Source organism: Falco biarmicus, chromosome 22, assembly GCF_023638135.1.
Source record: "Falco biarmicus isolate bFalBia1 chromosome 22, bFalBia1.pri, whole genome shotgun sequence".
Taxonomy (NCBI): Eukaryota; Metazoa; Chordata; class Aves; order Falconiformes; family Falconidae; genus Falco; species Falco biarmicus.
Window position 1 is genome coordinate 179,393 of NC_079309.1, and position 22,714 is coordinate 202,106.

The 22,714-nt window shown below is 57.1% G+C and overlaps 4 protein-coding genes across 4 annotated transcripts; 3 read left to right on the plus strand and 1 right to left on the minus strand.

Annotated features, from left to right (window-relative positions):
• The first annotated feature begins 20 nt into the window (after positions 1 to 20).
• HIPK4 (homeodomain interacting protein kinase 4) lies at positions 21 to 2,432 on the plus strand. The gene has a single exon (XM_056323070.1). It carries the CDS (start codon positions 348 to 350, stop codon positions 1,806 to 1,808), a length of 1,461 nt encoding a protein of 486 aa, XP_056179045.1. The 5' UTR covers positions 21 to 347; the 3' UTR covers positions 1,809 to 2,432.
• Positions 2,433 to 2,740: 308 nt separating this feature from the next.
• On the minus strand, positions 2,741 to 6,834 carry PLD3 (phospholipase D family member 3). Its single transcript, XM_056323069.1, has 12 exons — positions 6,739 to 6,834; positions 5,588 to 5,661; positions 5,191 to 5,241; positions 4,898 to 5,037; positions 4,633 to 4,816; positions 4,379 to 4,499; positions 4,170 to 4,297; positions 3,811 to 4,011; positions 3,584 to 3,726; positions 3,350 to 3,515; positions 3,175 to 3,274; positions 2,741 to 3,072 (listed from the first exon to the last, which is right to left on the minus strand). Exons 2-12 carry the CDS (start codon positions 5,657 to 5,659, stop codon positions 2,858 to 2,860), a joined length of 1,521 nt encoding a protein of 506 aa, XP_056179044.1. The 5' UTR covers positions 5,660 to 5,661; positions 6,739 to 6,834; the 3' UTR covers positions 2,741 to 2,857.
• A 51-nt stretch (positions 6,835 to 6,885) lies between these two features.
• On the plus strand, positions 6,886 to 12,492 carry C22H19orf47 (chromosome 22 C19orf47 homolog). Its single transcript, XM_056323071.1, is given in 10 exon segments — positions 6,886 to 6,969; positions 7,336 to 7,404; positions 7,689 to 7,776; positions 8,047 to 8,161; positions 8,274 to 8,355; positions 8,545 to 8,602; positions 8,604 to 8,671; positions 9,598 to 9,744; positions 10,097 to 10,167; positions 10,890 to 12,492. Coding segments are annotated over 9 exon segments (1,125 nt in total). The 5' UTR covers positions 6,886 to 6,969; positions 7,336 to 7,385; the 3' UTR covers positions 11,367 to 12,492.
• Positions 12,493 to 12,827: 335 nt separating this feature from the next.
• AKT2 (AKT serine/threonine kinase 2) lies at positions 12,828 to 22,707 on the plus strand. The gene is given in 15 exon segments (XM_056323072.1): positions 12,828 to 13,080; positions 16,425 to 16,571; positions 17,593 to 17,721; positions 17,904 to 18,015; positions 18,197 to 18,350; positions 18,523 to 18,654; positions 19,122 to 19,187; positions 19,315 to 19,383; positions 19,902 to 20,024; positions 20,242 to 20,370; positions 20,601 to 20,815; positions 20,886 to 20,931; positions 20,933 to 20,974; positions 21,068 to 21,170; positions 21,430 to 22,707. Coding segments are annotated over 14 exon segments (1,446 nt in total). The 5' UTR covers positions 12,828 to 13,080; positions 16,425 to 16,525; the 3' UTR covers positions 21,510 to 22,707.
• Positions 22,708 to 22,714: the final 7 nt, after the last annotated feature.

Here is a 22,714-nt window from a genome sequence, read left to right on the forward strand (position 1 = left end):
TGGGATGGGTTTGAGGGGGGGACTAGGATGGGGTTTAGGGCACCAGGGATGGATTCTGGGGGGATGGAGATGGATTTTGGGGAACCAGGGATGGGTTTTGGCAGACCGAGATAGGTTTGGTGGGCCAGGGCTGGGGTTTTGGGGGCTGGCGTGGGTTCGGGGGAACCAGAGGGTTTCACAGTTGTTCGCACAGGCTCATGATTGGCTGCTGGGGATGACGTCAGCAATAGAAGGTGTCGTCATGGCAATGCCAGGACCTGCAGCACCAGGTTGTGGTGGTTGGGTGTCCAAAGCCCGTTGGGTTCTGGGTAGAGGGTCTCAAACCCCTGGAGAGGAGCCAACCCACCATGGCGACGCTGGTGGTGGGTGCCAAGTGCTACGACATAGTGACCATGGTGAGGAAGGGGACTTTTGGGGAGGTGGCCCAGGCCCGGCAGAGGAGCACTGGGGAGATGGTGGCCGTCAAGATGGTAAAGAATGAAGGCCACCATGGCCAGGTGGTGAAGAATGAGCTGAGGCTGCTGCAGGCCCTGCAGGAGGTAGACACGGAAAAGTCACACATTGTCCGTTTCCTCGAGTCCTTCAGTGATGGTGCCTGTACCTACCTGTTCTTTGAGTCACTGGAGCAAAACCTCTTTGACTTCCAAAAGCAGAACAAGTTCTTGCCATTGCCTGTCCGGCACATCCGTACCATCACGGCACAGGTGCTGGCAGCACTGGTCAAGCTGAGGGAGCTCTCCATCATCCACACCGATCTCAAGCCAGAGAACATCATGCTGGTGGACCACGCAAGCTATCCATTCCGCGTCAAGCTCGTCGACTTTGGCTCAGCCAGCATCTTCAACGAGGTCCGCCACATCAAGGCACCTTACATCCAATCCCGCTTCTACCGGTCACCAGAGATCTTGCTGGGGTTGCCCTTCTGTGAAAAGGTGGACATGTGGTCTCTGGGTTGTGTGGTGGCCGAGCTTCACTTGGGTTGGCCGCTCTTTCCTGGCATCAATGAATACGACCAGGTCCGCTACATCTGCTCCACCTTGGGGCTACCAGATCATGAGCTGCTCTGCGCTGCCCAGAAGACACAGTCCTTCTTCCAACAAGTGCCACATCCCACTGGTTCCTGGCAGCTCAAACCACCAGGCAATGAGACGGTGAAACCAATGGAGAGGAGGAAGTATGCCTTCTCCTCACTGGATCAGTTGGCGGCGGTAAACATCTGCCCAGTCTCTTATCCCAGGCAGGAGATGCTGGCCAAGCACTGTGACCTGCATGGGATGGTGGAGCTGGTCAAGAGGATGCTTACCTGGGACTCACACAAGAGGATCGTGCCCAGCGCCGCCCTCAAGCATCCCTTCATCTCCTTGCAGCTGGTGAAGTCCAAGTTTGAGGCCACCCAGTACTACAAGCTCTGCCAAGAGGACTTGAGGGCATCCCATAAGGACACCAGCACGGCTGAGATCTTCCCCGGCATGGAGAAAGGTGCCTTCATCCCCAGGGACCGGCGTGGTATCCAGAAGGTCATCACCCAGATGGATGGGCTGAGCCTGGCTGAGCCAGCTGGGGACAGGGGTGACAAGAGCCAGCAGGACATCCGTCCCATCCCCACCCACTACAGCACCCAGCAGCAGCAGCAGCATCACCAGCATCCCCAGGTGGGACCCACTGCTGGGAAACTGATCATGCTGGGGGGCCCCAGGGGATGGGAGCAGCGCAGCCGCTGCGAAGGCGGCGTGGTTGTTGGGAGCATGGTGGAGCAGAACCTGCCTGGGAGACCACACACCTCGTCCCATGCCAAGGTATGGTTGTAGGGTGGGGGGCTCGTGCAGGGACCTGGGGCTCTGGGACACTGGGTGCGTGGGGTCCCTTGGGTGCTGTCCCCTGGGAGCTTTGGGTTGCTGGATGCACAGGGTCTCTGGTGCCCCCACATCATGGGTGCTCAGGGTCCCCGGTGCCCCGTGTCATGGGTGTTCAGGGTCCCTGGTGTTCCATGTACCCTGGTGGCCCACGTCATGGGTGCTCAGGGTCCATGGTGCCTCACATGATGGGTGCTCGGGGATTCTGGTGGCCCCATGTCATGGATGCTTGGGGGTCCCTGGTGTTCCATGTCCCCTAGTGCCCCACATCATTGGTGCTCAGGGTGCCGGGGTGCCTCAGGTCCCCACCAAGGGGGGGGGACCCCACCCATGGGTGCTGCTTACCCCCTCCCCACAATTGTTTCTCCCCCAGAGAGCTCGAGTGACGCAGCCCCAAGGAGGAACGTCGTTCCCCTGACCCAGAGAACAGGCTCTGGGGGCCAGGCTGGGATCCCCCCGCTGTACCTGGCATGCTCCTCCCGGCACGGAGCTGGCAACACCAACAGCACTGCTGAGCCACCGCGGCAACCCTGGTAAACACCCTGGCAGCCAAGAGCTCACTGAAGACCTTCCTCTTCCTCACTTTCAATTACCCCAACCAGGAAAAGCTGGTTCCATGCCAGTAGAGGAGAACATAGTCAGGGATGTACTAGGATGGGTTGTGCCGGATGTTACCGGCACCAGTTCTTGCCATGATCCCCCAAGAAATAGTTTGCTGACAGCTGAGAATTTCATCTGACTCTTTTTCTGGGATGGGTTTGGCACCACTGAGGCTTGAGGGACATCCCAGCTTCCCTCCTGGTGCTGGCATGACATTCAGCAGAAGCCCGGTGCTCTCCGTCACCATGATGTGGAGGACCCCCTGCCTCAATAACAGCAACGCAAAGTCTAGAAAACCTCATTTTTTCAGGTGTTTGGGGTTTTTTTCCCAAAAAATTGGAGCAGGGCGGCCGGATTTGGCACAGCCAGAAGCTGTGGTTCACCGGGGGTCCATTCCCTAGCACCTAACGGAAGCCACAGAAGTTCTCCCACTGCTCAGCATCGCTGATGTCAACGCTGTACTGGGAGTTCCAGTCACGCTCAAAAACTGCCTGCAGCTCCTCCCGGATGGTGCTGGTGCCAGCAGCAGTGCCGGCACCAGTTTGTTTCACCATCTGGTTCACGACCAATGCCGATCCTGCCGTCCGCACAAAGTAGTCGCCAGACCAGTTGGATGTCCCTGCAAGGAGATTTGGTGGGAGGGGGCAGCAAAAAGCACTCCCAAGCCACCACCATCGGGTGGTGAGTCCCACAGTGGCACCGCCAACCGCCCCACCCTCACCGATATAGGCCGCCTTCTCCGTCACCATGTACTTGTTGTGGTTTACGCGGGCGTAGGGGATGCGGGCTTGCGCTGCGCTCGTTGGCACCATGAAAAGCCGCTGTAGGGAGTGAGGAGACCATCACCCACCGAAATATCGCCCACCAGCACTCTGTGGCTGCGCCATGATACCCACCACCTCCACGCTGTAGCGGGTCCGGTTATCAGCCACAGCAGCGAGGGATTTGAGGAAGGGGAACATGGTCACTTGGCTGTGCTGCCAACAACCTGCCAACAACCGGACCTTGACCCGGCGTTCAAAGATGGCTTTCCGCAGATGGTTATCGATTGCTGGCCAAAATCTGGGGAGGGAAAGCGGTTAGGCATCACTGGTGCTGGCAAGCCAGGGTTGGTGTAGGACCATACAGACCTTTGGGGGTGGGAGAATTCGGTGGTGGGTAGGTAGCTCATCACGGCAACATCCACAAAGTCCTCAGCAGTGTCGATGACATTGAGGAGGGCGCCAAGATCCTGTGTCCGACCAGCAGCACAGAGGGCTGGTGGGGAGCTCTGCTGGGAATCATTGGTGATGGATCAAACACCAGCAGAGCCGATCCTCGGCACCAAGAAAATCAACCAGGTGGATCGGGGACGTACTGAGAAATAGACAGCAGCATCGGTGTCGTTGAGCTTCAACTCCAGTGGCGTCTCCATGTTGTAAGTGGTGGAATAATTTGCTGGCCATGGTACCGGGATGGAAGCATCAGGAACACCAAGAGCCCAATAAGCTTCAAAAATTTTGCCTAAATCTTTGGCCAAGCAGCTGCAGTTGTAGACAGCGGTGCCAAGCTCCTTCACCTGCAGCATGGTGGCACCGTCACCCCTCTCCAACACCCAAAGTCCCATCTTACAGCATCGAGCATTCCCTTGATGGGGAGGGGGGGTTGGTCTTGGGATTGACACGGTGCCGTCAGCAGAGGTTTAGCACCATCCAGTGGTACCACGGTGTTGCTCACCTGGGTCAAAGATCTCCAGTCCATGTTGGCGCTGCCAATGTAGAGGTGGGTGCCATCAACGAGCCAAAACTTGGTGTGCAGCACACCGCCAGTGAGCCGTGGCATATCGATGGTGCGCACCACAGCACCTGCGTGACCACAAGTTGGGCAGCTCCCACTCAAAATCCTCCCCAACCCCCCCCCAATTCTGGGGGTTTCCCATCACTCACCACTCCGCTCCAGTGCTTGGAGATCATTCAGCGGGGATTTTGCAGACGGGTGGCTGACGGCGATTCGGACAGTGATGCCACGCTGGGATAATTGGAGGAGTTCTTCCAGGATTTGCTCACCCTGAATCAGCACGTGGTTTGAGGGAAAAAAAGGGACAAAAAACCTACTAAAAATAATGGGAAGGCAGGAAAATGGCACCTGGAGCCAGGTTTGATCAGCAGAATCGGAGCAGTGATGTGCCGGCAGCACAGACCTGGGCAGCGGAGAGTTCATGTGTCCGTGTGTCCTCGTTGGTCATGGTCCAGTAGAAGGAGGCGATGTCCAGGCTGTGGGTGACGGTCCCCAAGAGGTTCATCCATGTGGAGAAGGTGGATGGATTCAGCACGGAACCTTCACTGAAGGTCATTCCCTCAGGGATGCTCTCCACCAGGACGATCCTTTGGTGGAAATTTGGTTGCACCAGGATGACAAGGGTCTCAGGGGACCGTCACCACCCCCTCCCTGTGACCCCATCTTACCGGCACGCATCACTGCAGTATCCGGCATCACCGTCGGCACCACTGCCAAGCGCTGAGCTCAGATGGAGATTGAAGAACAGGAAGAAGGTGAGGATGAAGAGGGTGAGGAGGATGGCAAAGCGCAACACGCCGTGGGAGCACTGGGATGGAGAGGGGGCAGCAGCACCCAGAAATGAAGGAATTTATTAGTTTATGGGGTTTCAAGCCACTCCTGAAATGGGTGGGATCTGGCAAGGGATAGCGCAGGATCCAGCTGGCACCAAAGCCACTCCCTGGATATTTGGGGGTGTTACCTTCGGTGGGAAGTGGGTGGGCTGCTCCGCAGGGTCCTCCAGTGACTCCAGCTGTGATGGGGGGCAGAGAATTGAGGTGGGTGGGGGAACCTCAAACCAACAGGGGGTCTGATTTCGGGATCCCCCCCCCTCCTAAAATGCCCAGGATCCCCAGGGGAAAAGTGCTTCCCCCCCAGTATTACCAGAGGTCCCCATGGGGTACAGGGTCTGGGTGGAAATGGGGAGCATGGGGTGTGCTGGTTGTAGGATGCTGGGCATAGGACTATGGAGCCCCCCACTTCGGGGTTGTAGGGTGCTAGGTGGGGGCTACAGGGCCCCTCCCTTTGGGGTTGTAGGGTGCTGGGGCAAAGAAGGGGCCCATGGGGCCTTCCCAATTTGGGATTTTAGGGTGCCATACCTGCTTGTAGGTGCTGTCAGGCTTCATCCCAGCGTGAGGCAGGAACACGGCAAACCGGATTTCTCCCAACATGCCTGGACAGAAGAGACACAACCCCTCCAGGGTGCGGCACAGCCAGGATTTGGGATTTTGAGGGGGGGTGGATAAGGCGAAAGACCCCCAAAAACCTGGGTGGGGCAGAGGATTTCCTAGCTGACTCACAGGACTGGGGCACTCACACGCTGCAAAAACCCGTCTGGGGTGGGGAGAGGAAGTGCCCGATCCCTCCCCACCCCCACCCCCCCATCCACTGGGGCTGATCCCTCCCCAGGAATAGGGTGGGGCACCCCAGTTTTAGGGTACTGAGGTGCCCCACCAGCACCACCACCCTGTGTCTCAGGGACCCCACAAAAAGGGAGTGCGGAGTCCCAGGGATGAGCCCCCCAGAAACCCTGCCCTGGTTTGTTGTTTTGTTGTTTTTTTTTTTTGGGGGGGGGGAGTCTGGGGGGCGTGGTTAAGCTCGGTCTGGTGCCACCCCCCTGGCTCGGCTGGATTTGGGGGTGTCAGGGCTGTGTTGCGGTGTTAAGAAGATGTTTAGAGCCAGGGTCAGGGTGACATCTGGGGGTTGTTTAGGCCCAGGGACATGTTTAGAGCTGGCTTTGGGGCCAGGGACATGTTTAGGCCTGAGTTTAGGACCAAGTTTGGGCCAGGGACATATTTAGGGCTGGGTTTAGGGTCAGGGACATGTTTAGGGCTGGGTTTAGGGTCAGGGACTTGTTTAGGGCTGGGTTTAGGACCAGGTTTAAGGCCAGGGACACATTTAGGGCCAGATTTAGGGCCAGGGACATATTTAGGGTCGGGTTTAGGGCCAGGTTTAAAGCCAAGGACTCGTTTAGGGCCAGGTTTGGGCCAGGGATGTGTTTAGGGACAGGTTTAAGGCCAGGGACATGTTTAGAACCAAGTTTTAAGGCCAGGGACACATTTAGGGCTGGGTTTAGGCCCAGGCTTGGGCTAGGGCCGAGTTTAGGACGAGGTTTAAGGCCAGGACCGGGTTTAGAGCCGGCTTTGGGCCCAGCTTTGGGGCCTGGGCCGGGTTTAGGCACAGGGCCGGGTTTCGGCTCAGTGCCGCGGCTCCAGGGGTGCCCCCCCCACGCACGCACGCACGCACGCACCCCCGTACCGGAGACCTCGGCGTCCGCGGGGGCGGCTGTTCGGGGGGGGGGGGGGGGGGCGCCCTCGGTCCTCCGAGCACTCTATGGTTGCCCCTCCCTTTTACTGGAGGTGGCCCCGGGCTGGCGGCGCTCTGGGCCGGCCCGCGACGTCACTTCCGGCGCTCGGTGACCGCAGCTTCCGGTGGGGCCCGGCCCGGCGGCGGCGGGATGGGGCGCGGCGGGAGGGGAGAGGTGAGGGGGGGCAGGGGGAAGGGGAGGGGGTGGGGAGTGGGGGGTGGCGCCGTGGGGCAGGACGGAGAAGGGGAGGGGGTGTGGAGCAGGAGGCGGGGGGAAGGGGGGGGAGGAGGAGGGGGGTGTGGGGCAGGAGGAGGGGGCAGGAGGGAAGGGGACGGGGTGTGGGGCAGGAGGGGGCAGGGAGGGGGCGCGGGGCAGGAGGAGGGGCTAGGAGGAGGGGCCGGGAGGGGCCGTGGGGCAGGAAGGGGCCGGGAGGGGCCGTGGGGCAGGACGCGGTGCCGTGGGACAGGAGGTGATGCCGTGGGGCAGGCATGGGGCTGCGGCCACCCTGCCGTAGGGTGCTCTCTGCTGCTCTCTCAGCAGGCTGCTCCGGGTGCTGCCGCCTAACGCACCCCGCGTCTTCCCCCTCCGCCATGGTGTCCGTCACAATGGGTAAGGCCCTGCGCCCCCCTGCCCCTGTGCCAAAACAGCCCCAAATGGCTCTAAAAACCCCACAGATTTTATATTTCCAACCGGGAAACCACCCCCACCCCCACTGCCGCCATTCCAGGAGCCATTTCTCTCCTGATCTTGTTAATCACACGGCGACAGCTGCGAATGCCTGGAACAAGCTGCTTGGCCAGCACCTGCCGAAACCCAGCCGAACCTCCTCCCCCCCTTTTCCCTTCCCCCCCTTAATTTTCCCTTTTCCATGGCTTTTTTGTTGTTTTTTTCAGCAACATCCGAATGGATTCAGTTTTTCAAGGAAGCTGGGATCCCCCCAGGCCCCGCCGTTAATTACGCCGTCATGTTTGTGGATAACAGGTGAGGTCAGCGATGAGGCAGTGTGATGTCACAGGGTGGGGGAGGGGGAAATAAGCACCAGAAAATCCCCCCAGTGTCAAGGAAGGAAGGAATTAAATTACCATCTCACTCTATGATAAATTATATGATTTATTTGTCAGCACTGAGCTTTTTTTCGTTATCAGTGTTTCCTTGACGGTAGCATCCGAATCCAGGTTGGGGATATCACGGCGCATAATTAATTAGAGCTCGTAACGAGGGGAAACCTCCCTGAATCTTTGCTTCCCACAGGATCCAGAAAAACATGTTGCTGGATCTGAACAAGGAGATCATGAACGAGCTGGGCATCACAGTGGTGGGAGACATTATTGCCATCCTCAAACACGCCAAAATTGTGTACAGGCAGGTAAGGGAAAGCCTCACCAGCTCGCCAACTTAACAAAGTTTTGCCTCGAGGTTCCTCGTTTGCCTTGGAAGAGCCTGAGGGAAAAGCCGCCGCCATGTTTTTTGTCCCGCAGGAGATGTGCAAGGCGGCCACCGAATTGCTCTGCCCTAGCTCCCCCAACGTTCAAGCCGAGCTACGCCGCAATGCCAGCAGTGGTGAGCGTGCCCGGGAGGTTTTCAGGCAGTTAAATCCCCTCCCCTGATTAACAAGGTGGATTAATTACCTGGAAAACAAAGGGTTGAAACATTGGTTGCCTTCCCCACCATTCCAGGGGGGAGGAGGGCTTGGGAATTTAGCCGATAAGACAGACATGGGGAGTTTAAAACCTGTCCCTCCTCTTCCAGCTGCCAGCCGAATGATCACCAACAGCTTGAGCAGGGACTCACCACCCGCCCCCCCCCCTCCGACAGCGGCCCCACGCTTCCAAAATCTCCGTCACCGTCTCCAACAAACTGGCTGCCACAAAGGCAGGTAGGAAGGGCGATGGATCCTGGCAGAAACACCAACATTTCCTGGGATTTGGGATTTTTTTTCCCATTAAATGCCCCCCCCCCCCCCCCCCCCCAGTTGAATTTTTGGCTCTGGCTGTGGGGGTTTTGGGAGTTAATGGCATGATATCCTTGTCTCTGGAATGGAGAGAGGCGGAATCTGAGGGGTGGATCCCTTGGTGGGTATGGAATCAGCCGGTCGCACTCCAGCTCGATGTCTGGGTGGAAACCAGTGACAGGCGGGGTCTCTGAGATATCCATACTGGCACCCGTATGATTAAACACCAGCATCGGGAATACAGGCAGCGGGATCGAGTGCAGCCACAGCCAGTTTGGGAGTGATCCCAAGCTGAGGACAGGGAGTTGATGCTCCAGAGGGAAGGGATCCATCCAGAGGAACAGCCTGGAGAGGAAAAAACTTGGGGGGGAGTTAAAACAGCCTTGCAGGGGGCTACAGGAATGCCAAGGGGGTCTTTATCAGAGAATGTAGGGACAGGATGAGGGAAAAATGTGTTAAATTGGAAGAGGGGAGATTTGCCACGGAAATTCTTGGCTGTGAGGGTGATGGGACAGGCTGCCCAGAGAAGCGTCGGACCCCACTGCCCTGGGAGGGTTAAGGCCAGGTCAGAGGGCACTGGGAGCAGTGGGATGTGTCCCTGCCCGCGGCAGGCGGTGAATCGTCTTTAAGGTCCGTTCCAGCCCAAACGATCCATGATTTTATGGTTGGGAATGGCTAAAGGTGGCAGGGAGGGTGTTTGTGGAAGCCCCAGCGCTGCAGGAATTCTGTCAGTACCAAAGCAGCTGGTCTCGGAGCTCACTGGAGCCTGCGATTGCGCCCAAGTGCTCGTGAAACCTTTTCACCCCTTCCATCTTGTGAGCTCTCTGTTCGCTCCTCCTTCATCCTGCCAGGTTTGGGCGACATGGCAGATGGAAATCCAACGATCCCGGTGAAACGACGGCGGGTGACAGCGGAAATGGAAGGGAAGTACATCATCAACATGCCCAAGGGCACCACGCCGAGGACAAAGAAAATCCTGGAGCAGCAAGCGGCCAAAGGTATCACAGCAGGGGGATTTGATCTTCATTTTCTTTTCCAGAAGCCCAGTTTAGCCCGTTGTTACAAATCCCACAAGGATTTTCATATCCAGAGGGTTATTGGGTCAAAATTCTGTTATTCCAAGGATATATTAACTCACCATGAGGTCTAAAGGTCCCACTGGTGTCTGTTCAAGCCTTGGGGAAAAAGGGGACGGGTGGCCGTTCACCTGCTTTTATCCAGTGGATTTTATTTTCCTGGGTGCCCCAATGGCAGGATGGGGCTGAAAGGCTGCAAGCTCTCAGCGCTAACCCCAGTGGAGATTCGTTTTCGCGGAAAGCCTCCAAAACGATGTTTTCTTGAAAACTGCAGGTCTGCAGAGGACATCTGTCTTCGACCGGCTGGGAGCCGAGGCAAAAGCAGACACAACCACAGGAGGGAAGGTGAGAGGACATGGGGTTTTCAGCTGCGGCACCATTTCAGCATCACTTTCGGGACCCCCACTGAGATCCTGACGAGGAGGGGCCTTTCCTTGAAGATTATTTCGGGATTTGCAGCTGCCTGCTTGCTGCAGAGGGGCTGCAGAAACCTTGAAATAACCAGGAAAATGGTGGGGAAACAGCACAGAGAAGCAGGGTGGTGCCCCCAAAGGCAAGCGGATCCCCAGTCCGTGGGTGATCCCTGTCAGCACTTCTGTTTTCACCCTTTTCATGGGGGATACAGGCAGGTTTTTTCCCATCTCTGGAAGCAAAAATCTCTTTATTTGGGAATTCAAAGAAGTTTTTTACCCCCATCAGCACTTTTCACCCCTTTAATGGGGGATACAGGAGAGGTTTTTCACTCCTCTGGACGCAAAAACCTCTTTATTTGGGGATTCAGATTTTTTCTCTCCTCTGGAGGTAAAAACCTCTGTGTGGAAGTCTTGGGGCGTAAAACAAGTTGCAGGCTCAGCCCCTCCAAAAAAATTAAGAGGAAATACAATTTTGTAGGCAATTTACAGAGCGATTTTACAGCCTAGTTATTAATTGCTGCAGTTTTGCTTTGTGGGTGAGGTCAGCATCCATCCCGGTGCCAAAATTGGGCGGGAAGGGGAAGGGAAGCATGAATCAAGCACCCAGAGTGCGGGTGCAGGAGCTGACGGGCTCCCCCCCTCCTTATTTCCCAGCCCACAGGGGTCTTCAGCAGACTGGGTGACACCTTGGGGACCAACAGGGACAAAGCCACTGACAGTGACGACGACTGCTCTGTCCTCCAGTACGCCGGCGTCCTAAAAAAACTCACGAAACCTCCCCGTAAGGAAAGCGCCGAGCCGACAGGAGGGACCGTCAAGGCGAAAGCCACCAGTTCAGAAGCCAAACTGGTCACCACCGCCATCCAACGGCTCAGCCAGAGGAACATCGCCACCGCAGCAGTGAAACCGTCGTCTAAAATCAGCGTCATCGGTATTACGGCGGTGCCAGTGGAAGCCCAGGATGGCGACGTCAGCAGCACAAAGGATAAAAACGATCCCGAATTTCGGGTGACAATCAAAAGGACCTGGGGGTGTGGCAAGGTCAGCAGCACCAGCGAACCCCCTGGCGCTCAGATGGACAGCACTGGCACCGTCAGCGTCTTCAAACGCTTGGGGAAGAAACCGGATTGATCCTGCGGGGCGTTTTCCACTTGTCCCATCCCCTTCCCGAGGGTCGCCCGCCGTCCCCCATCCCGTTTATTCCCCCGCAAGAACCGGCAGAGTCTCATCCAGCCTCCCTCCTCGCCAATCACACGGGGAAGCGACACTGGATCACACGGGGAAAGGTTTAATCCCACAGGGAATGACAAATCCCATGGGAAAACAGAGGAGGGAAGAGGGGGGGGAAGACCCCTTCCAAACAGATTTCATTTCCTGCCTGCCGGGCATCCTTGCCTGCAAAACCGGAGGGTGCGAGGCCAAGTCATTGCTCTCTCCCAGCAGCACCGAAACCTCTTCCCCCCCCTGCTCCGTTATTTTCTTCCCTTCTGCAGGTTCTTTCCTGTGTTTAGGAATTCTCACCCAGAGAACTCCATACAGAGGAGGGTTTTTTTTTCCTTTTTTGTCCCGTATTTCCCACCCCACCCCGGGTTTTTTCCTGGATTTAGGAATTTGCACCAAAACGACTCTGTAAATAATTACAGAGCGGCAGCTTGCTGCAGGGATTCTTAATTTTTACACTTTCTGAGCAGCCCCCCACCCCACCCCAAAAGAAATAAAGCCCCCAAAAGCTTCAGAAATCTGGGGGGCTCCCAAAAAATCCCAGAATTGCCTTAATTTAAGCAACACCTCCAGCCCACTGCAGGTTTGGAGGTTGGAGCTCATCCCGCCATGAAACCTAAAATGGCTGCTGTGGAGTTTTACCAAATTATTTATTCCTCCCCTCCAAAAAAAATATAATTTCTAATGACATTACCAGGGTGTCTCCACTGGCCTGGCCTTGCTGCAAACCCCAAAAAGCCATTTTTTCTCCCCAAAGTAAAGATGGGGGGGTGGGGGGTGGGGGGGTGGTGAGCCTGAGGCAGCTGCATGGCACGCCAGGGGCCATAAACGAGTTTTTAGTGAGGAAAATACCCCCTAAATTTTTAATTCTTACCCAATTTGGGGTGGTTTTCTTTGCGCTTGGGGCATTGTTTGGTGTGTGAAGATGGGGGGGGGGGGGGGGTGTTCCTCTCCCCCAGGTTTTAGTTTTTTGGCTTTCTACATGGCCCACCGAGTGGTGGGGGAGCTTTTTGCAATAAAGTGTGGAAACAGCTTCGCTCGGTGTCCATTGAACCCCCAAGACCCCCACCCCCCCAGAAACCCACCTTGGGGTGCTGTGGCCTAGCAGGGGCACCCATGGGTGGACACCACAGCCGGGGGGGTGGGGGGGGTCCAAGGTTTTCTGGGCATCCTACACGTTTTCAGGCATGGGATAGACCTTCAGGTTCAGCCCGTTTCTCCTGTCCGGGCGGAGTGGGAAATGTATGTAAATTTATTTAAATTTATGCAACAAGAGGGACGGGGAGGGGGCGGGGCGGGCGGCGCCGCGCAGGCGCAGCGCAGGCGCGGTTCTAGGCGGCTGCGCATGCGCACCGCGCCCCCCGGGAGGCGAGCGGGGTCTTTCCCTTACCGACACCCCCCCCCCACGCCGCACCCCCCCCCCCCCAAAAAAAAAAAAAAGAACAAAACACATCCTCCCCGTCCGTCTCCGCTTCCTGCGTGCGTGGGCCCGCAGCGGGCGGGGTTTCCGTGAGCGCGGCCACGGTCGGGGCTGATAAGGCGGAACCGAAGCGGGAGGGGGGGAAGCCCAACCGCTACCGGGATGAGCGACGACAGGCGGCGGGGCCTGCGGCGTCCATGACAGGTGAGGAGCCGGCCCTGCTTCCCCCCCCCTCCATCCCCCCTTCACCACCCCCTCCCCCCCCCTACGCGGCGTGATGGGCTCGTCCGCCCCCCACTGGTCGCTGCGTGGAACGGCACCACCCGCTCCCCTCCGCCGGGGGAACGCGGCGCCGCCCCCGTCGCGCAGCTCAATGGACCCGCCCGTCTCCTCAGGGGTGCCGCGGGGAACGTACCACCCCGCGGAGGAGTGGGGGGGCTCCTCACCACCCCACCCCCAGCGTACCCCTGCGATGCGCCCGCCTCGCAGCGGGAGATGTTACGGGGACGAACCACCCGCCGCCGGGGGAGGGGGTGTCGCAGTGAGGGGCTTTACAGTGGGGGAAGGGCTCTGTTTTGTGGGGGGGTCTTTGTAGGATGGCAGGCCTGGAATGGGGGGGCAATGAGAGGCTTATGGGGCCTGACCTAGGCGCTTGGGATAAGGGGGACTGGTAGGATGGGGGGGGGGGCGGGGTGGTGACATGGGGAGGCCTAGTCGGCTTGTGGGGGGCATGTGCTAGGAGCATGGCAGGCTCGGGGGGGGTCCTGGCAGGCCTGGGGAGGTGTACCAGGGGCATGGCAGGCTCGGGGGGGGGCCCTGGCAGGCCTGGGGAGGTGTACCAGGAGCATGGCAGGCTCGGGGGGGGGTCCTGGCAGGCCTGGGGAGGTGTACCAGGAGCATGGCAGGCTCGGGGGGGGTCCTGGCAGGCCTGGGGAGGTGTACCAGGGGCATGGCAGGCTCGGGGGGGGGGTCCTGGCAGGCCTGGGGAGGTGTACCAGGGGCATGGCAGGCTCGGGGGGGGGTCCTGGCAGGCCTGGGGAGGTGTACCAGGGGCATGGCAGGCTCGGGGGGGGGGTCCTGGCAGGCCTGGGGAGGTGTACCAGGGGCATGGCAGGCTCGGGGGGGGGTCCTGGCAGGCCTGGGGAGGTGTACCAGGAGCATGGCAGGCTCGGGGGGGGGTCCTGGCAGGGTTGGTGGGGTGCTGGCGGGATTGTGGGCAATATACTAGGAGCCTGGCAGGGTTTGGGGGTGCGTACTAGGAGCATGGCAGGGCTTGGGGGGGGTCCTGGCAGGGGTTGGGGGGGGTGTAGTAGGAGCACGGTGGGCTTTGGAGGGGTCCTGGCAGGCTTTGGGGGGCTATAGTAGGAGTATGGCAGGGTTTGGGGGTGGTCCTGGCAGGGTTGCGGTGTGTACTAGAGCATGGCAGGCTTGTGGGGGGTATAGTAGGAGTATGGCAGGCTTTGGGGGGGTCCTGGCAGGGTTGGGGGGGCCCTGGCAGGATTGTGGGCAATATACTAGGAGCATGGCAGGGTTTGGGGGGGTCCTGGCAGGGTTTGGGGGGGTATAGTAGGAGCATGGTGGGCTTTGGAGGGGTCCTGGTAGGGTTGGGGGGGCTCTGGCAGGCTTGGAAGACCCTGTCCCAGGGGGCTGGATGGTGGGGAGGGCTCCTTGTGGTCTTCTAGCTGGGGGAGGGGGTCTGCCATAGGAGAGCAGGATTTGGGGGCTCTCTGCAGACTGGAACATCCCTACTCGGGGGCAGGGGGGGGTGTCAGGCGGTGCTGTACTGGGATCCCCCCAGAAAGGAGCAGCAGCAGCAGCACTGGGAGACCCGATATTCAGGTATTTTTGATGCTGCGATTCTCCCGCTGTCACAATTAATCCTTAAACCCACCCAAAAAGCAACGATTGGGGCTTGTGGATTTTTTTTAATCCAACATCGTTATTATTTTATTTATTTTTTGATATCACTGCTGAAGAACAGCTCGATGTTGGCTCGGAGAAAGCTGCAGGCTCTGGCTTGGGGAGCCTTGCCGCCCTGCACTTTGCACAGAAATATAATCAAGTTTCCGCTACGACCAACTGAAGGGTTTTAATTGTAGCTGGGATAATTAGCACAGTGGAGGATCAAGCCCTGGATGCCAACAAGCGATGCCTGGACCTCACCGAAAATCTTTTTAGCTCCGCTGCTGGATTCAAAGGCTCATTGCATCCCAGCCGTGTTTTACCTGCCTTCCATGTGCTGGTCCTCTCCACTGTGCTCCCAAAATCCTGCATCCTCACCCCTGTCAAATCGTTTAGGGGATGATTTACATAATTTGGGGGATCTTTATAAATTTTATTGGTTTTTTTTTTACTGAAAGCCTCTCGTGATCTTGTTTGCATCCACCGTCCGGATCCCTCATGGACCACTTGCAACTGGCTCAGCCTCTCCAAGCCAGCTCTGAAATTAATTAGAGCCTTTTTTTACATGGCGTTTTATTTCCTTTTTAATTAACATCAACAAGCTCTTTACTGGAGCCCATCCAGGAACAGAGCCATCCGGAGACTGAGCCTTCAGCAGCTGGAAAACCATCAGCTCCGTGCACTGCCAGGTCCTGTCTGTGTTTGTTCTGCCCGAGTGGGCAAGGAGAGGAGCCTAGAGGGCAAGGAGAATCCCCCAAAGTCCCATCTGGGATTGCAGGAGCATTCCAGGGTGCTCAAGGGGGGTGGCTTCCCATCAGGAAGGCATGGAGAAAGGGAAAGAAATTAATTCCCTCCCACTGCCTGTGTTTCCTTTCCGAAGCCCCCTTGTCCCCCCAGCGGAGGGAGATTTAAAGGTGAGATCGGAGGTTTTAAAGTGAGGCTGGTAACTGGGGAGTTAGGCAGGCGCTGGGACTGATCCAGAGCGACTGGGGGGGAGCGGGAGATCTGTCAGGACCCCATTGTGTCTGGGCAATTCACCTCGGGCTGCTCTGGCTCTTGCCTGGCTTCGTGCGCAGCCAGAAAACCCCAAACTGTCGTTCCTGGCTGTAAATTTATGGGGTTGGGGTTGATTTGACCTGGATTAAAGCCGGGGGATGGGAGAGGCAGCGAGCCCAGGGTGACTTTGGGGGAAACCCAACGTGGGGACAATCCCGTCCGGCCGTCCCCTTGTCCCACCACCTCCCATCGCCCGGCAAGTTAATCCCATCAGGTGACTCCGATTAATTTTTCCCTAGCTGTTTGTTTTGCAAGGGACCACGTTCCCTGTTTCCCCCCCCTGCCCCCCGGCAACCCCCTGAGCTTGTCCAACCCTCCCAAAGCTTTCTAACCCCTCATCCCACGATAGCCAGGTAAAGGGACAATGCCAACAAACCTGCTCTATCCTGGCATCTCCGGGTTTGCAAGGCCACCGCGCCAATTTTTAATTTGGGGGTTGGGGGGGGGGGGACTGGTGCAGCAGAGGAGTTTTGGATGGGTGCATGGGGGTGGCTTAGTGCCGAAATCAGCTGCCTCCCCTCAAGGGAGGGGAAGGAAAAGCACTGGGAGTTTTGCTGGGTTTCTTTGAGCATCTCTCTCTTCTCCTGTAGGTTGTCTCGGCTCTCGCCACTCCTCCTGCCACTGCTGCTGCTGGCGTTAGCCACTTGCCCAGTCCTACAGCGGAGAGGGTCTTGGAGCCCGTGGCACCACCATGAACGAAGTGTTGGTGGTGAAGGAGGGCTGGCTGCACAAGAGAGGTGAGGGGGGCGAGCCGGGGAGCTGGCTCTGCCGTGGTGGCAGCTCTCCAAAGCCAGGGCATCGCCGGGAATCGGGCACCACAGCTGCCACCGGGAAAGGAGAGCACCGGTTTCTAGTTACCAGCAATTTTAACCTTTCCCTAGGGCAAATCAGGGAGGTTCTCTGCTTCCCCTCGTCCTCAAAACAGGGTGCAAGGCACCGCAGGGCATCCCAAAACCCACCGCTTCACCAGCATTCGGTCTGTGACACCAGCAGATCCCCTGGGAACATTATTTTTAAGTGCTTGCCACACTGGGAAGCCGCAGGACCGTCCCACCATCACCGCACAGACCTTCTAACCCCACTTTGCCAGATCACCTACTGTGGTGGCCCTGCAGCGAGACCACCTGCCCCCAGCCAGCTCTTTTATTTTTAGCTTGATTTTTAATTTAGATTTATTTGAGCAACGGGGAATGTCATGGCATTGTGGAAGCTGCAGGCATGGAGCGGGTATTTTTAGACCCATTGAAGGTGGCTCGGATTTTTTTTCCTTCCCTTGCAAGGGGAGCAGGCGCCTCCCACCACCTTTATCCCAGAAGCAGCCTAGCCAGATCCCTGTATCCAGCAGATTTGTGGATTCCTCCTTCTTCCAGGCAAATATAATTGGATAGAGGGAAGCCGGGGCTTCCCTCCAATGTTATTTCTTTACCGGAGCTGCCAAGGCTGTTTTGGGTCGATTTTGGAGCTGCCATGAGCTTTTTTGCACTGCATTCCCTCGGAATGAGCGTGTTTCGGGCTGACCTGCTGCTCCCACCTCTCCTAAAAAAAGCCACGGCTGCTTTTGGCAGGAGCTTCTCCAAAGCAGCTCCTAGAAACAGCCTGGGGAAAAAAAAAACCAAAAAACCAACAAAACATCCGCTTAATTTCCCATCTACGAAGAGTCTTTCTGCCTTTTAATTTTTCGTCTGGTCAATGAGCCCCCTGCAATGAGGGGTCCTTCCTCAAAAAGCCTGTGCCATGCTCTGCATCCCTCTCTCGCAGGGGAATACATCAAAACGTGGCGGCCTCGCTATTTCTTGCTGAAAAGCGACGGCTCCTTCATCGGCTACAAGGAACGGCCGGAGACGTCCGACCACAGCTTCCCACCTCTGAATAACTTCTCCGTAGCCGGTAGGTCGGCACAGGTGCCCTCTGGGCTCTTCGTGGTAACAAGCCAGCACCAGGCAGGGTGTCTTCCTCCCCAACGATGTTAAAGAATCGTTTGGAGCTTGAGGATATTTGATCCCAAACCATTCTCCTGTCTTTTTTTTTTTTGTAATTGATTTTTTAAAAAAAATTCTGGAACCTCACAGAGTGCCAGTTGATGAAGACTGAGCGGCCTCGGCCTAACACCTTCGTCATCCGATGTTTGCAGTGGACGACGGTCATCGAGAGGACGTTCCACGTGGACTCTCCTGAAGAGCGGTAAGTGCGCAGGATGGCCCCTTCCTTTGGGAATCTGGAATGAACAACGCTTTGCCTTCATCCTAGCTGGATGGAGACCCCCAAAATCTCTCAGCTGTGACTCCCACCTGCCTGCAAAGGCCAGGGGGCGGGCGCAGCCCCCTTCAGTGTTCCTCACCACCAATCCCATTTTTCTCCATAGCGAGGAGTGGATGCGAGCCATCCAGACGGTAGCAAACAGCCTGAAGAACCAAGAACCAGAGGCGGACACGATGGATTACAAATGCGGATCTCCGAATGACAGCACCGGTGCTGAAGAGATGGAGGTGGCTGTCAGCAAAACCCGTGCCAAGGCCGTAAGTCCCTCCCAGGAGCAGCACTGGACTGGGATCACCAAGCCTCATCCCCACCGTGTCCTCTGCCACCACCATAATGGTGTGGGAAATGGCTTGGAAAACCCTTTTCCCATCCTGGCTCCCGCTTGCCAGCGCCACAGACTCCCACCCCTGTCTCCCCATTTCTCCCCAGACCATGAATGACTTCGATTACTTGAAGCTCTTGGGCAAGGGCACTTTCGGCAAGGTCATCTTGGTGCGGGAAAAGGCCACTGGCCGCTATTACGCCATGAAAATCCTACGGAAAGAGGTCATCATCGCCAAAGTACGTGCCAAACACCGGCAGAGCGGGAGGGGGAGAATCAGGAACCGGTGGGACTCGGGGGAGATGGTAGAATTGTAGAATAATTTGGGTGAAAGGGACCTTTAAAGATCAAAGCATCCCAAATGCACCCCCAAAGCTGCCCAGTGACAGCTGACTCCTGCTCTGTTGGAGATGTAGGGGAATTCCAGGAATTATCCATCAAACCCCCCCCGGGCGTGTGTCGTCATCTGCAATGGAGCGGCACAGGGATCCCTCTCTCGTGGGGTGCGATGCTACCCTGTCCTTTCCTGGACATTTCACCCCCCAGGGATGAAAGGAGGTTGGTGCTTTTGACTCCCATCCCTGAGCTTGTTTTTTGGGGGGTTTTTTTGTTTATTTTTCTGGGACTAGTTAGCAGCAGTGGACAATCTGGGATTTTCTAGAAACAAGGGGGGATAAACAGCGCTTCATTTCTCTTCCCTTTGCAGGACGAGGTGGCGCACACTGTTACAGAGAGCCGGGTGCTGCAGAACACCAGGCACCCCTTCCTCACTGTAAGGATGGCTGGGACACCCTGAAACAACCCTGTCCTTCCCCCCCCCCCCCCCCAGCTCCTCTGGAAGCACAGAGCCCCGCAGCTCCTCCAAATTATTTATTTTTTGGGTTTCCCCCCTCTTGCAGGCATTGAAATACGCCTTTCAGACAAATGACCGGCTGTGCTTCGTCATGGAGTATGCCAACGGCGGAGAGGTGGGAGCTTCTGTGGTTTTAATTGCTCTTTTCAGCTCATTAGTGGACAAGTTACACCCCCAATCCCCCCTCAACACATTTTGGGAGGTAGAGCACCGGCTCTTTTGTTTTCCTGCCGCTTCGTTTGCCTTCCTGGTGCTTGGTAGCCCGGTGAGGCCATTGCCTGCATGAAGGAACCAGCTGGGGTCACCATCATCGCCGGGGAGGGTGTGGGTGCCACTGGCTCGGTCGCCTTACCCCCAACGTTCGTGTCTGGCTTTGCTCCTCCAGCCTGACGTGCTTCCCTCGCCTCTTGCAGGCAACACACATGGGATTTTCCCCCTCGGATCTCAGAGCAAGGGGGGGCCATCAATATTTTGATGGCTCAAAGCGAGGAGCTTAGGACACATATGACCGCATTAGCCGTGTGCTGAGAGCGATTAACCCGGGTTTCCCTGGATTTTTATGTTGTTTTTAAGCACTTGTTGATCAGCCGTTCTCTTTTTTTATTCTTTTTTTTTTTCCTTCTTGCCCTCAAGCTGTTTTTCCACCTCTCGAGAGAACGCGTCTTCACAGAGGACCGAGCTCGTTTCTACGGTGCAGAAATTGTTTCTGCGCTGGAATACCTGCACTCCCGGGATGTGGTGTACAGGGACATCAAGGTACCAGCCCGGCAGCCTTCAGCCTGTCTTGCCACCGGCGTGATTTTAATCTTCCTGGGCTGGTGTCACTTGTCCCCATCACATGGTGACAGATTGAGACCCGCCCCAGCCATCCAACAGAGCCTTTTGGGGAGTAGCATGCCGCTCCAGCGCTCCCAGTTTCACTCAGTTCCAAATATTTTCTCCCACTTCTCCGTTACTTATTTATTTATTTCAGCTGGAAAACCTCATGCTGGACAAAGACGGCCACATCAAAATCACCGATTTCGGGCTTTGCAAAGAAGGCATCACGGACGGAGCAACCATGAAGACCTTCTGCGGCACTCCTGAGTACCTGGCTCCGGAGGTACTGGATGCACTTCCCACAGTGGGAAAACCCCAGGGTTTTTTGCGTTGTTTCTTTTTATGGAGGTTATTCCCTCAGTCCAAGGTGGCAGCAGAGCCACGGGGGCTTTTCCAAACATTTTTGGGTTGCAGGGGTGGTTGGACCTAGACCGCTTTTCCCTTCTCCTTCCTTGTATCACCGCATGATGCTTCGGCCTCATTGCTTCATCCTCACCATCCTCTCCTGTGCAGGTCCTAGAGGACAATGATTACGGCCGCGCCGTGGACTGGTGGGGCCTGGGTGTTGTCATGTATGAGATGATGTGCGGGCGCCTGCCCTTCTACAACCAGGACCATGAACGCCTCTTCGAGCTAATCCTGATGGAGGAGATTCGCTTCCCTCGGACCCTCAGCCCCGAGGCCAAATCCTTACTGGCCGGGCTGCTCAAAAAAGATCCCAAACAGAGGTGAGGGCCCGTTTTGGGGAGGTTGGGGGGTGCTGCTGGCGGTTTTGGACGCTTTTCTCTGTACCTGCAGGCTCGGCGGTGGTCCCAACGATGCCAAGGAGGTGATGGAGCATCGGTTTTTTCGCCCCCATCAACTGGCAGGACGTGGTGCAGAAGAAGGTGGGAAGGGATGGGAAGGGCTTTGAGGGGGTTGAAGGGGCTGGGGTGGGGAGGCCTGCTGCCAGCGAGCAAATTTCTCCCGGTTCCCACCAGCTGGTCCCCCCGTTCAAACCCCAAGTGACATCCGAGATCGACACGCGCTATTTTGACGACGAGTTCACTGCTCAGTCCATCACCATCACCCCACCGGATCGCTGTGAGTGCTGACACCCCCCCACCCCCAAAAAAAACCATGGGACCCCCTCCTTTGTCCCCTCTGCCCCTTCCTAGTGCGCCCCTCATTTTTCCTGTGGCTGGTGGTGGCGTTGTGGAACACCTGGGGAAGCTGGGGGATGGCCTCGCGCTGCCCTGCGAGGGTCTTGGGTGGCTTTGGTGGGCACAGGGAACATTATGAAGGCACCAAGGTGGCTTCATCCCACATCTTCCTTGTCCTCAAAGCCTTCCTTGCCTTGCAGATGACAACATGGGCTCCCTGGAGAGCGACCAGCGGACACATTTCCCCCAGTTCTCCTATTCCGCCAGCATACGGGAGTAACCGGCACCAGCAGGATTCAGCATCCGAGGAGGAAGAGGAGGGTTTAGGGGTTCACTCAACAGCTTGAGGGGGGGAATGTCTTTTCCCTGCCCAGCAGAGGGGAGGTGGGATGCTGCGGCTCACCGGCATCGTGCCACAGCCCCTTTCGGGACACCCACCAAGTGCTCTTGCTCCGCCGGCCCCGCGCCCGCACCTCCTGCCCCACTCGCCTAGGACTGCGCTTCTTGTGAATTATTATTATTTTTATTTTTTCAAACTCCTAGAAGTGCTCACAGCTTTGGAAACCAGCACCCCCTCCAACTTCCAACCGTGGCCTTGACACCCCACCCCTGCCACCACCACTGCCTCCGGAAGCTTGGTCAGCTCCTCCGGCCAGTAAAACCCAGTGCTCCCAGTTGGGGAGAAAAAAAGCCAACAACAACAACAACAACAAAAAAAAAAAAGATAACTGTGGCTGGGATCTGGTACCAGCTGCTGTGAGTGGGGGGACGACAACAGGGCAGGACACACCCCCCCCCATGCCCTGAGATGGTGGGGGGCACATCTCAGCCCCTCAAATCCTCCCCGTTTTGCTTTGAACCGAACCTGCCGTGACAGAAATCACCCCGGTGCCTCCGCGGAGGGGAGCGCCTGGATCCCGCCAGTAGCTGGTGCATCCCAAGGGAAAACCCGATCCTAAAAAGCAATAGTGTGGCTTCTCCCAGTGCCTTAAAGCCAGGAGTTGAGGTAACATCGGTGCCACCCACCACCACCTCCAGCCTCCATGGTGGACAACGGCGTCACCAGAACCAACAGCCTGCGGTGCTGGCAGGACTGGGTGTTGTCCTGGTGCCAGATCCACACCTGGATGCTCCGTAGCTGCCTTTTGGGAGAGGCCACCAGGCCCGGGACCAGACCCGGCTTTCACTGCTGCACCTGCACCCACCACCCACGCTGGTGCCAAGCTGGATGTGCTGCCCAGCATCTCCACTGGCGCAGTCTGCCCACCGGCAGGCACACAATTTGGTGCCATTGCTTCCTTAATTCCTGATTACCCAAATTTTGTTGAATTAACTTAAAAAATATAATTACCAGAGCAGGGCGGGTGAGGACACCCCTTGGCAAGGCGGCGGTGGGCTGGTGGCTCAGGTGTGGTGGCTTTCACCCACCCTCTTATTTGTACGGTACAAGCAATAAAATGGGGGTGGGGTTTTTTTTTGGTGGTT